Source organism: Vidua chalybeata, chromosome 5, assembly GCF_026979565.1.
Source record: "Vidua chalybeata isolate OUT-0048 chromosome 5, bVidCha1 merged haplotype, whole genome shotgun sequence".
In the NCBI taxonomy this organism is placed as follows: Eukaryota; Metazoa; Chordata; class Aves; order Passeriformes; family Viduidae; genus Vidua; species Vidua chalybeata.
This window is the reverse complement of record NC_071534.1, coordinates 17,832,332-17,846,566: the sequence shown is the minus strand read 5'-3', so window position 1 is coordinate 17,846,566 and position 14,235 is coordinate 17,832,332. Positions and strand designations below refer to the sequence as shown.

Here is a 14,235-nt window from a genome sequence, read left to right as displayed (position 1 = left end):
TAGTTGTTGTTGGATTGGGAGGCTTGCCAAATCTTTATCACCGATTTTGATGGTCTGTTCTCCTATGGCAGAAATCTCTAGTGCTCATTGGTGTTTTGTAACATATTCCTAGAAAGGTGGGAAGCAGTTATAACACTGCTTACACCTATTCTTTACCTAAAGAGGCTCAAAGTCCTGGAGCCAGAAAACTCATGTATTTGGATAAAGCAGAAAAACAAGCAGTGAAACTTGAAAGGGTTGGACACAGGATGATTTTTCCTTTCGAGTTAAAGATGAAGATGTTTCACCATTACAGAACTCCAGTTTGCCTGTTTAACACCAACAGTCTTCAAGACTTCTCCAAGGTGTAATTCTGGGAAAAATTATTTATTCAACTCTATAATGTAATAACATCCTCTTGGAGATCCCTTTATAAAGTCAGTGAAAATTCTTGGTAGAAAACGTAGTTTTGTCTTACCTCACTGTGTCATCCCAGTGAAACTTCTTTCTGGGTCCAACAACCCTCTTTCCAGGTTTCTCATCATCGTCTTCCTCTGATCCATTTTTCTCTCGTTCATCTTCTGCTTGCAACCTACAGTTGGAACAATTATTTTCTTTAGAGCTATACAACACAGACAAAATATTTCATTGAAAAAGGAGTGTTGTTCTAGGTGTTAGGGGAAAAAAGTAACCCACAGAGGACCTGTTTAAGATTTTTGCTATGCTTCCTTATAGGATAAAGAGTTTTACCTCCCTCTCCCCACTGCTTTATTGTTCTCAGACAAGTGAAAAGAACACACTGTACAGATGCTTTCACTGATGCCCCTATGAGCTTCAAGCAATGCCTCTACTGGGAAGTGTCAGGATACTTATCAAACTATTAATACCTCTCCAAGTCTAAAATTGTTTAACTATGATCAAAACAATTACAATGAACAAAGTATATCAATAATCTCAACACACCATCCTCATTAATCCACCTTTTTAGGAATCAATGAGTAATCCTTCAGATTATTTTTTCTATCAAGACCTATCTTACTCAGTTAATGGAATTTCTCTCTGATATCAGACAATAACACTTACACAAAATTAAGTATTTTGTACAATTAAAAAAAGATACCCTTAAACTGGAGCTGAGTGATTTTCTGAGCTAAGGAAGTAAACAACATGGATACAAACTTCCAGCTGGGTTCTAAATAGGCTTGCACAGCCTCCAGAATAACCTACTTGGCATTCTTGGCTTGATTGCGGGCCTGACAGTCCTCTTGATACTTGCATAACTGTTCAGGCATGACGTTACTGACAGCCAATTTCAGCTTCTGCAATGGCTCTCTCAAGCGGTCATCCTGTGAAAAGAGGAGTACCAAAATAATCCTATTAGATGTAAAATAAAGAGCATTTCAGAGAGTCTCATGAAGATTTCTGGATCACTCCCAAGGTAACATTTCCAGTCCTATTTATGGACTGCAACAGACATATTTCTACATGGCACTTGAATCCTGTTAGGTGCAACAACATTATAAAAATGCATGTAAGTCTTGAGATCAGAAACAACAAAAGATAGTCACAAATAAATGCGTCATGAACATCCCAAAACATTATGGCATGATCTCTTTAAATAATGCTTTTAAATTAAAATAGGGAAGGGAAAAAAAACTTAAGGGGGAAAAAGTGAAATAAACTGACCGATCAATATCTCAACCATTTGCAAATAAATAGCCTATTAATCAGGTCTCCAAAAACTGTGGTATAAAAACATCCTAGGTAATGAATAAAATATGAGTATGTATTATATTATCCAAGTAGTGGACTGTTATTACATGCAATTTATGTACCTGAAAGGTAGGGACTATGTATTTAGAATATTAATAAAAATATTGAGAATTTCAAACATTAACTTAATGTACTATACACTTCGCTACATGTTTTAAATTCACTTTCTACATCTTCTGACTTGACATTATAAATTTTAATTGCTTATTGAAAAGATCTAGAATATTATTTTATGTTTATCTGCTTAGAAATAGCATTTGAATCTGTTTGCCTTATTAGTAAGCACCAAGATCTCTGCATTCATCTTCAGATTCTCTGCAAGATTTAGTCCTGGATATTATCTAAAGAATCTGGTCAGGGTACTTCAGATCACAGACAGCTTTTTTATTCAACAGGAAAACAATCTTCAAAAGAAAAGTAACTGAAAATGGCATATGAAGTATTTGTAAGACCTAGCCACAAAAGGAAATTTGAACAAGTAATATAGGCTGGGTCATCTATTATCCATGTAGCCTTCCTTTTTTCTTGACACAAAGTGAAAACAAAAGTATGTATTTTTAGCCTGTCATAGCCATTATTACTGTGGCTTTCTAATTCTGCTGCTTTGATATGTACCCTGTGACTACAGTAATATTTAGTGATGACAGCAGAAACACTCCTTAATAGCCTGTATCCAGCTTTCAAGATGAAAGCACATAATTCTCAAATAAAGACTCTGAAATACTTAAAATATTTCTTCCTAACATAGTGACAATATCATTTATATAGAAAGAAGCTTTTAAACTTATCTAGCAACTGATCCAAAATATTTATTCTTGATTTGAGGCTGTGTGGCTACTGCTCTACTCTGCTGCAGTCAGTCCTCCTTGATGTCACATAATAGATTCCTGCTGGAGCTCCTCTCCCTCCTCCCTCTCTCATTACCTGGACATTGAGGTGTAACTTCTTCAGGCGCTTTATCAGCGTGTCCTTATTGCACGGCACGAAAGCCTCCAGGTGCGAGTACACTCCATTGCGGATGGCAGGATTCACCTCCTGTAACTGCAGCTCAATACTGACAAACAAACAGGAGACACTCAGAGACACACTCCAAGGTAAAGATGACATCTGAACAAAAACCTACTAAGGAAGCTTTAGAAATGTAGTATATTCTAGCTATGCATACCAAAAATAGCAGCTTGGGATATTTTCAGATAAGCTTTTTTATAAAAGGAAGAAGTCCTAATCAATGGCAAGAAACCATTCATGTATGTACTTGTCCAGCAATCTTGAACACTCATTCAAATTTAGTTTACACCCACCACTGTGAATCAAAATTTGACTGTTAATTAGAGATTACTTTTATTTCTTAGAATATGAACATAGAACTTTCTATATTAAACCCTTAACTGAAGATTACAAAGAAAAAATCTGGTGTTTGCCCTCATGAAAGCTGAAGATCTTTTGATTAACAAAAGTGGGAGACAGGAGTAAATAAAGGCAATTCTGTTGAATTTTACACATGAAGTCAAGGACCAGGGTACTACAAAACATTTTGCACTGGATAAAGACAGGCATGACAGGAATTGTATGCATATATAAATCTCTTTAGCTAATAACTAGAGCTTAGACTGATCTACCTTCATTGACTTTTAAGGGATTTGTTGGAACAACCTCAATAATACTTCCTCTTCTGTATTTTTCCTTTCAACCCATTTCCAAAAAGGGAAGGTTCTACAGATAAGCACTTACTCCAGAAGAATATTATTCATGTCTTGTGTGAAAAACTTCTTCCTGCCTTCTTCATCAAACATCTTGGCAGCCTGGAAATACAATTTAAAAAAAACCCATTCAAGTTCATAGTGTATTTTGAACCAACCGTCTTTGTATCTTTACTTTTGCAGCCATATCATATTCTTATTTCCCAGAAAACATTACTTGGAAAAGAATAAAGAAAACCAAGCTATTCTCAGCTGCTTAGAAAAAAACCTGAGGATTGTTATTGTTATACTCAAATATACACACCTTGCACTAGGGCAGACAATCATTCTGTTTAGGGTCTGCCTGGATCACTGATGTTAACACATTCATCTTTTGAATAACCATTAAGAAAACGGTAGATGCTTTATCACCATCACCACCACCAACATTCTACTATCTCTGTTTTAAAAAGAGAAGTATTGTTTGACAGGTCAAGAAGGCAAGAGCATTAACTAACATTTCTACTCCATCTTTTTCTACCTGCTATGTGCTTCATCCAGTCACATCTTTCCAGCTTTCTTAGAGCTCTCTCAAACCTTCACTGCAATTTCTACAATGGGATTATATATGCTAAAGGAATACCTCATTCCTCCTTTCTGCTGCTGTCCAGCATTCTTGCCATCTTTAGACTGTATCTTTAGTATTTTTGTCTGGTATTTTTGTTCTTTTTATCAGAAGTTTTTACTGATCTCCCAGCAATTCCCATGCAGAATCCCTTTATCTTTGTTCTTATCACCTAGATCCCTTTTTTTTCCCCACAAGGAATGACAGCTTATAGGACAAAGCCAATTCCCTGTACCATTCTACAAAAATCATTAAGAACCTTTTTCTAGTGTACATCTACTCTGCAGAAATTCAGAAGTCGAGAAAAAAAGAGCCCTTAAAAAAACCCATAGAATGGTGACTTGCAATAATATAGCTAAAAACGACAAATAATCCAAGGAATTAATGTAATTCATTTATTACTATTAAATACTTACTGTTCTGGCTCTTTGTAACTGACCCATTTAAATTTGAAAAAAAAAATAGTTTTCTATAGATTGTGAACTCTACCTCTCTTCCTGTGTGAACTGCACAGGAAAAGAGTGTGACACTGTCAAAGCCGTAAGGTAGCCCATTGTCTGAATGCTTTATTGCTTCAGTCATGAACACTGATACTGGAGTTTGAAGTTCCTGCAAAGACTGCATTCCACTCATTGTTTTCTACCATAAATACAGCTGTTGAGGGGATGGTACTATGTGTTTAAGAACACTGAAGCATTTGTCCTACTAAAAAATTTAGAACAGTTATAGATGCTTGCAAGTGATAGGGTGCCAAAAAGACAAGTCAAAGTCTTAAATCCGGTACCTTTATGTCTAATTGACACAAAGATTAGAGTCATCATCTAATTTATATAAAGCAGAAAGAAAAAGCTTTAACATTTTGGTCCCAGGTAGACCTTGAAAGGCAATTCCAACATTATAATATTATGCTGGACAGCATTGCGGGCTTTTAAACCGAGCAACTCTGGCAGATTCAAAAAACTTCATCACTAACTATGGTTGGGTTTTATTTCCAGAGTGATTATCTTGACAGTGACCTTTAGTATAGAGTAAAACCCCTTTTATTTACTTTCCTTCTTGTATACAATATTGCCTTCTCTCATGGTAGTACAGAATACCCCACTTGGGGAACTAGAACACATCAATCTATCAAAGGAAGTCAGGAAGTTATTGCCTTTAGTCAGTGGCTTTCTAATCTTACTATTTTTATAATCTTGAGATATTCTACTCCATCCATGGAGCATAGGCTTCTTCCTACAGCTTTAAAAACTCTTCTTTGTGCTAAAGAGATCTAAAGCTGTGAGCATCTGGTAAATATTTGAAAAGATTCTTTCATTTTTAGTGCTTTTTAGAAGGTGTCTGATTGCAATTTACAGGAGATATGGAAATTGCAATCTTTAAGTCAACATACAGTCTAGTTGTTCCCCAAGCATAAACTTCCTCTGCTTAACCAGGAAGCTTTCAGAAGACACTGTCAAAAATGGAAGAGTTCCCAACTGGTCTAGAGGAAGATATCCCTGCCCACAGCAGGGGGATTGGAGAGGATGATCTTAAAGGGCCCTTCCAACCCAAACCACTTTCTATGAGGAGTTATGTTTTCCAAGAGCCACTGAATTAAAGATGCCTCCCAACTGGTTTGGGATTGTTATACAGAGAAGCAACATCAAAAAACTTGGGGTAGGTCACTAACGCTTCCTGAATTTTGGCCTAATGCATTTCTGCACTTTTGCTAGCAGCTTATTGTTGATTCATGGCAAAATTAACCTGTATACTGAAAGGCAGACAGAAGCTCCTTTACTTCAGTAAATATTAATTCCTTGGCTGTATTTAGCTGGGTATGTTTAAAAATAAATAAGAAAACTAGAAGACACTTCTATACAGGTAAAAGCAAAGCAAGCTCTGCAATTGTGTAAATTATTTTCTTTTTGTCCAAAAAAGGAAGTAAGTTTTGAAAAAGCAGTTAACTATGAGTAAAGAAAAGCTGCACTTTATACTAAATAAGGAAAAGCTGCACTGTATTCTAAGTAAGGAAAAGCTTTAATATCATAATCTCAACAAGCAACAAATTTATTCTCAACTTATTATTCTCAACATCCATAACAGAAACAAGGAGTATGTAATACCTTAATAGCTCTGATCCCTTTCAATAACTTATTGGAATATTCATAACTTGTTTAACATCTTTCATCCCATTTTTGAGGAGCTGAGATTCCATGCTAACCTTCCAGAAGAACAAGTTCAGTTTTGTGGTTGGTTGGTTTGTTTTTTTGTAGCTGGGTGGTGGTTTCACTTGTTTTTTTCTTTTTTTTTTTTTTTAACTGGCAAGTTAAAGCCAAAAAACCAATACATGGATTTTTAAGCTGCAGTCATATTTCAGGTAACCTCCTCCAAAGTAAGAAAACACCCATTCCATTTAATAATTCAAGTTAAAATAACACTGGTATTTCCATTATGGAGAAAAACCCATAAATAAATGAACATTACAAGTTATGAAGTGTTAGAATTGTACATAGAAAATTTAGAAAACCCTGTTTCCACTGTGAAACAAACACTGCTAAAAAAATTGACCTGCATCATCTCTGCCCGTTTTCATCTGAGTATAAACACAGCCTTTAAGATTGCCATTAACATCAATTCTTCATTTCTAACGTTTCAGCCAGCAATTCAAGGATGACACTCAAGGTCCTAATTGTTCTTCCTTGTTCTCTCAGGTTCTTGAATGCAATCCACTACCAGTGAATTCATACTTACTGTTCGAAGGTCTCCAATGCGCTTTTCAAGTAGCATAGGCAGACCTTCTGGGAGGGCAGGTACCTGCTTGGGTGTCATGACCTGAGAGGTGTAGGTTGCCTGAGTGACATTTCCATTCTCTCCTGACAGCTCAGACACCGGGCTGCCATCAGAAGTGCCATCAAGCAACTTGTCAAAGTCAATGTCTCCCAACATCTCCAGGGCACTTTCAGTTTCTTGCAGGAGCTCAGGTTCATTTGTGCTACCAAAAATGGAGAGGACAGGATCATTGATCCTAAGATTCAAGTCAGAGATATCATTTCCTGCACTGAGAGAGGAGGAAGGAATTTTACTAGGGGTAGAGGTTGCAACAGTCACTGGAGGTTTTGGACTAGGTTCCTTCTTCCTCATGGCTTCCTTCTCTTTTTGAAATTTACGGATCATGGCAGCTAGAGAAAGCGAATCTTTATACAATTTCTTTTTCTTCTTCTCAGACTTGTGTGAATTTAAGGCCATTACTCTGTAGAGGAAAGAAAGCTTTCATTAGCATGTGACTTTTGAGGCTTTAGTAACCTTTAACAACACAACTCAAAGTTTAGTACAATTAAAATTTATCAGGGGGAAGAAGCAAGTACTTCCTGCTTCCATCTTCTGACCATTTTATCGATTACCATAAACCTTAGGCAGTCATGTGGCTACACGTTCTCCAACTGATTTGTTACATTTTATACCCATTAAGGCAAGAGTTATTTCATTTTGACTTCTCAATTTAATTATGGAGAAGTTGGCAAGCGTTAAAACTCATGGCAGATTTACAAAACTAAAATACTTAAATTTGCCTCCCAAGACTGCTTAATTGTGGCAGGCTGCCTGCACAGCATATCCGTTAAAATTCTTTTCATTGTTAAGAATTTTTAAATGCAGGCTCAAAATCTATATTTTATTTAAACTGAGAATTTTCCACCAATTTGTCACTTTGATGAAAAATGAAGTCAATAAATTTTCAATATTCAATGTTAATATTCACAGTAAGACAGCCTCCATCCACTGAATAATAGTTTTCTAGTAGCCACCTAATCTAGTCCACCATCATAATCTTTCTATGCTAGCCTCAGAATTCAGCACAAAGTCAGTAAGAAATATGCAGAAGAATAATTAAACTGTATTTACAGCTTTACAGATGAAAAACAGAGACAGGAAGAAAATTATTTTTCATTAGAAGATGTAAATCCTAGTGCTATCTTAGATGTTGGGTAGGACAATGATGTTTTATGCTATTCATAATATTCAAAATTTATTTTCTGTGATTTGTCTTTCCTTATTATTCCTTGTTCAAAGTTTCAGGGGGCAAAAATTTAGCCTGTAGGACTGAGTCATATAAAAACCCCATACAAATTCTGAAACAAAATCTAGAAGCTATTAATTACAGTATAAAAGTACAATATTTAAAAGATCTTGCTATTGCATACAATCTCAAAGCCAAACTTCAAATATAATTCAAGGGTTCTTACCAAGAAAAAGAAACCTACCCCAACTGCTTAGGAACTTTCATTTTCCGAGGCTTCTTCTCCTTTTCTGTCCCTTCATCTTTTCGCTTGCGTTTCTTCATTCCACGATCTTCACTTTCTTTCAACTTTGCTATCTAGAAAAGAGATCAAATAAAGGACAGTGATTCTTCCACCCTAAAATACTTCTACAGCAAGAAACATTCAGTTTTCTTTACACTTTCCAATTCAGAGCCAGGAAAAACACCTCAATGTGTGTAAAGGCAAATGGTATGATGGGACTCCTAGCAGCAAGTGAAGTTACTGACAAGTGTTAATCATGAATCATTTTTAAACAGTGAGGAAATTTAGAGTTTTCAGTAAGAGAAATACTCTAAGGTACATGCACACTGCTGCCCAGCCAGTATGGCCAATGGCTACCTTGGAATTCCTGCACCTTCTTGTGCTACCAAAGTTTCACTGCTGACTATGAAGCTGCCCACTATGAAACATCTTTGCTGGTCAATACAGGACACCTGCCTCCCCTCCCCTACTGACCCTTAGATTATCTGAGGGGGCAGGGAAACAGAAAGCCTTCAGATTGTGCAAGCATTAGACAGCAACAGGTAGAATTATGGTGTAGTTATCAACATAATTTTAGTCACAAATCAAAGCCATAGCATCATACAGGTTGCTAGAAAGAACATTATCGGCATCCCAGTGAGAGTCAGGACAAGAACCTTAAAATTAAGAGTTATAGAGCAGGAAAGGACACCAGGAAGAACTAAGTTCTCAGAAATGGCATGCAACTTGTGAATCATATTGCAATTATGTTTGCGTTGACTGTAACTTGTCAAAGTTTATAGAACAGCATGCTGTTTGGAAAGATTGTGTATATAATTTTAATATAGTTATTCTTATCAACTGAGTTTGTTTTAACAGGTATTTTGGTTTAAAATATGGTTTAATGGTTAAATATGGTTAAATTTGGTTTAAAATTCTCAATACTAGGACAATTTCATATCATGCTAACTTTGTGCAAAATCATTAAGAGCAGTAGCAATGAATTTAAGGTCTCATCTTGTATAATAAAATTCTTACAGAATTACAAAATCATCTGTCAGTTCAAGATGGGGGGATACAATTTGTCAGGCTGGCTAAACAGATGCTTAGTCTTACAAGACTGGACAGCCTGCAGACATTCTCAGTTAGTTACTGAATGCTAGTACATGAGCCACAAAACAGAAAATGCAATAAAACAGTACCATGCATCATTCTGCTTTTGGACTCTTCATCTGAGCCATTCTAAGCATATCAGATATTTCAAATGTCCACCTAGCTTCTATTTCTGTATAAAAGCCTTAATTAAAATCACTCACTTTAGGTGGCCTATGCTTTTTGTCTTCTGCAAAGTCTTCATCCTCCGATTCAGATGCCTGGCGAAACTGTAGTGTACCAGTGTTGATATAAAACCCTCCATATTTGGTTGTCAGGGATGCAGGAACCAATTCATCATACTGGGTAGGAAAAGAAAGATGAATTTATCAGCATTTCTTAATAAACTAAACATGTATTTAATTCACCAGTCCCTATACATAAAAATATATATATATATATATATATCAATTCACAGCACAGCTTGCTAGAATAGAAACAGGATAGCAATTCTATAATAATAATAATATAAAATAATTCTATAATAATATATAATATAATAACATATATAATAATATATATTATAATAATTATATATAATAATAATATAATTAACTCGCTGAGGCACAGAACATTAATATCACAGAGCATCCTTTCAAATAAATGCCATTTTTTTAACAAAAAGGCAGCATTACAGCATTAAAACCTACTGTTTTCTCAAGGCAACTCACCAAAGTGCCCTGCTCAAAACCCTACTTCTTTTAAAAAGTTCCCTGAAATTTTCTTTTGATAAAAATGCTATTGCAGACATAAACTTAATTTCAGTGTCTGTAACCTTATTTCCAATTTTAGATGTTTAATACAATGTTGCCTCTTAAACAAATATCACAATGCCAGGACTTTTTTCATTTGAAGGCAAACATTTCATTTTGTTCAGACAATTTTAAAACCACAAGATGTTTCAAACTCTATCAATAGTTTATTTTGAAAAGTACTTAGTATTTATGAAGAAATTTCCATGTTAGCATTATAAAGCTGAATCTCAAAAATACTGAAATCCAAAGACATAGAAGAAGTGGTCAATAATCAGTATAGAGGATGACAATATCAACTGTATTATTACATGCAACCACCAACCTCCATGCCATGTAAAATATACTGAAGATAAAATGGTTTAAGAACCAAAAAGTCTAGGCTACCAAAGACTTTTAGACAGGAAGAAGAGTTATCCAGGAAAGTAAAACAGTAAACATGTACTTCAACAAGGAAGCTGGAAAAAGAGCCTGAACTGGAGGCCTACCCAGGGATTTAATCTGAATAAGTAGTTAGAAACGCCCCTGACTCATCACCTTTTATCTTCCTGGAACAGAGAACTTCACAAGCAGTACAGAAAGACAAAATGGGAAAAGTGGTGACAGCATTTATATAGTACCCTAAGATGATATGAAAAGCCAGCCCAAGACAGTGAGAGAATCTATTAACTGAACAAAATGAAAGTGAAGTGGCTTAATAGTGGACTTGTCATTCATCTTAAAAGACCAGGAGGACCATGCAAAGTAAAATTGAGAGTGGAGGTTGTGTTAGAATTTCAGAGAAAACTCATGCTTTTTTTCCACAGCTCTCAGAACCAGCTTCATTAGGTGCAAGGAAAATAAAAGTAGAGAAAAGAAGTTATTATCCACAGTGCTTAAGAGACAAAGGAGACATTTCCCATTTGAGCTGACAGGGTGTGAACTGAATTGGCAAGGGTGGGGCTATAAAGGATCAAAACTGAAGAACACAGTAGTTGCCAGGTTAGAAGGAAAAAAATCACACAGTCAAAGCTGGGACCATTATCATAGGAAGCAAAAGCCAACACAGTAAAGACTGAGATGCAGAGCAGTACAGGAAGGCCTGGGTAACACACAAGTAAGGATTAAAGACAGTCCACAAATGAGGAATCATGAATCACATGAATCACAGCAAATTATCTGAATTATCAACATGCTGTGTGGCACAGATCCACTGGATCAAGGCAACAAGAAAGGCAGAATTAATTTAATATACAGAATGAATGTATTCCATAACAGTCAACAGGCAAGTAAGATCAGCAAGATGTGGATGTATAACTAAGCAGCTGAGGTTTCAACAGCTTCTGTTAAGGACTGTGAAGTTAGTCAGACCTTCAAAGACCTTTCTGATATTCAGTTCCTCTTAACCCTTGAGTAAGACTACTTTTCTTTACCAAAATCTGTTTTTATCCTGAACAAGGTATAACTTTTAACTCAATGTTGTATTTTAGACATAGGGGCCTGCAGAGCACAGTGTAGCTAGTACACCCCCCTTTGAACTAAACTTAGTATTTTCTAGTGCCCTAACTAAACAGAAAATGAGTATGTTTGTATAAGGTATTAGTAACAGAGATTAGGCTTCATTTTGAAGTGCTTCCAGAACTCTCCGTTAAAGGAAACATGGCTCTAAACCTTCTTATGAATTCTAAACCTTCTTACGAATTGTTTTCAAGACCTTTGCTTTAAACTAGTTTTTTCTGGGTATGAAATCACACAATTTATCTTATGAACAAAACTAAGTTTAAAGCCTTTTACAGTGTTCTGCTCTTCCTTACACATTTCAAGGGCAAATCAAAAAATCTCAGACCTACAAAGAGACAGGGCTTGACTGACTCCTGTGAACACAGGTTTGTCCTACGACTGATTATGGAACCATCCTGCAGGTAACAAAATAAGACTGACAGACTGTCTGACCATCTAAAAAGCAGGTTCATATCTAAGTTATTTTAAGCTATTGTCCTTGAGCTACAATACTACACTTTTAGTGCCATTAATCTAATTAATGTTTTGGTATGAAAGAATTTATTTTTTTAAAAAGTAAGTTAACTGGTTTCAACTTCATCTAAGAATAAGAACAGTGAATTTTTATGGACTATACCGATTTCTTTCTGAAATCCAGACCCACAGCAGTATCTTATATTAATATTGTCTACTCCTGAGTCCAGGTATTTTGACCACAATCCTCAAATATTCTACTGTGATCCTTCTTCTCATTCACCTCCCTTCCAGACAATAACCTCCAAAGGTACACAAGCGAAAAAGTTTTTAAAGACTTCTGTACTAAGTCTTGGAAATGAGATTTAGTGCAAACATGTCTAAATGGTTTAACAAATGCAGCTTGTTATTATTTGTTGTGTAACAGATAATGCTTAGCTAAAACATAAGCAGGGATAATTTTTGTACATTGTTTAGTTTATTTTTGAGGTAGGTCTAACCAGCTTGGGGTGGAAGGAACTGTTTAGTTGATACTGATCATCAGTAGCCCACTGAATAAAGGCCAAGCTACTGAAATTATGTCAAATACAACTCCTTCAGTGAAATGGACTAAATATCTACACAGCTCACTACACACTTCAGATACTTCAAACATAGAAAGTTGATTGATCTCTATGCTTATTCAAGATGCAAAGAACTGAAATGCACTCTTTGGCTTTGCCATCCTTTAAGGCTAAGTTTTCCAAAAAACACATAACTATCTTTCAAATAGAAAGATAGTAATAGAACCTACAAGGAAATCTTGAACAAGGTTAAGGGGAAACAATGCATTGCTTTGCTAATCCAAGGAGATATCAAAAAGCAAGCACAAAGACCTTTCCTGTAATAAAGGTTTCTCTTCCAAAATGCACAGGTAAGTTGGCAGGTTGGTTTGTTTTTCTTTTAACCCTGGGAAAAATGACAGCCAGCAGAGCACAGAAGAAAAAAACATAAGAGATTATAAAAGATAAAATACTTGGCCCAGGGTAGCCTCATAGGAGAATCTTAGTTTAGTAGGCAGGATATCATAAGCCATCAGCCCACCTGAGCACCTTGAGAGAAGTACCAATACACATCTATTCTCCTGTTGTGTTCCCATCTCAACCAACACCTTTTATACCTTTCCAGCAGCCACCAGAGCTAGGCTATTAGCTTAAGTGACCTTCACTTCACTGAGGTTACATTCTTATCACCTTGAAAACATTTCAGCCAAAGTTATAAAATGTATGACCAGTCATGTGACCACTTTTATCTGTACAATTCTTTCAGAGCCTGACCTACAATGAAAATCTAGTTCAGTGTTAAATAATTATGTAATGTATTACTTAATCTCTCCAGGTTTAATGTTACAGAACTACTAGAAGATTCTGCAGAAAAATAGTTATACTCCCATTTTCCTCTCATCTAACATGAAGAGCAGATTTTCCATATATGACACTTAAGACAAATGCTCCTAGCAAAGATCTGTTATTCTGGCATGTTATAAACCTCCCTTTGTATTACATTAGTAATCATACTGTTTGTGTATTTTTTGGGAAACACTTAGTTTCACTGCTTTAGGTACTGCTTAAACAAATTAATCTACTCAAAGAATAGCTGATCCTGGGCCATGATCTATCCCTCTAGTAGCTCAGATTACTTTGAAAAGTGATTTTGTGCTCTTCAAAAAATTAAATCTAGCAAAACACAGGACGTTGCTACAGCCATTATTATTTCCTTCTCCTACAAATTTAAAGAGTGGTACTACACAGGCCAGATACAAGTTTCAGGTGTTTTCAAGAACCTATGCAGGTGCTGCATTTTCAGTTTATTCTTATTCTTTCCTAAAGAACGGTATGCCTTTTTGTAGAAGAAGCACAAAAACGTTACTACTGCTTTAACAAACATCAGACGTGCTCTGCAAACTCAACTACCTTTGTTCCTCTAGCCATTTTGGTTCTTGTGTCTGCTTAGTTCTTGCATCTGTATCTATTGGTTAGATACTCCACTTTATGCCTAGATGTATTTTGGGGTGAGGAAGATAAAAA

The 14,235-nt window shown here is 35.8% G+C and overlaps 1 protein-coding gene across 2 annotated transcripts in view; it reads right to left on the bottom strand.

Annotated features, from left to right (window-relative positions):
• Nucleotides 1-14,235, bottom strand: part of UBN2 (ubinuclein 2) — a 51,645-nt gene that overhangs the window by 22,667 nt on the left and 14,743 nt on the right. For both annotated transcript variants that reach the window (XM_053943277.1, XM_053943278.1), the window contains exons 4-10: nucleotides 9,629-9,766; nucleotides 8,295-8,407; nucleotides 6,787-7,285; nucleotides 3,484-3,554; nucleotides 2,677-2,806; nucleotides 1,207-1,325; nucleotides 458-571 (exon numbers count right to left, since the gene is read on the bottom strand). In XM_053943277.1, the coding sequence (XP_053799252.1) occupies nucleotides 458-571; nucleotides 1,207-1,325; nucleotides 2,677-2,806; nucleotides 3,484-3,554; nucleotides 6,787-7,285; nucleotides 8,295-8,407; nucleotides 9,629-9,766 (1,184 nt within the window). The remainder of the gene's footprint in view (nucleotides 1-457; nucleotides 572-1,206; nucleotides 1,326-2,676; nucleotides 2,807-3,483; nucleotides 3,555-6,786; nucleotides 7,286-8,294; nucleotides 8,408-9,628; nucleotides 9,767-14,235) is intronic.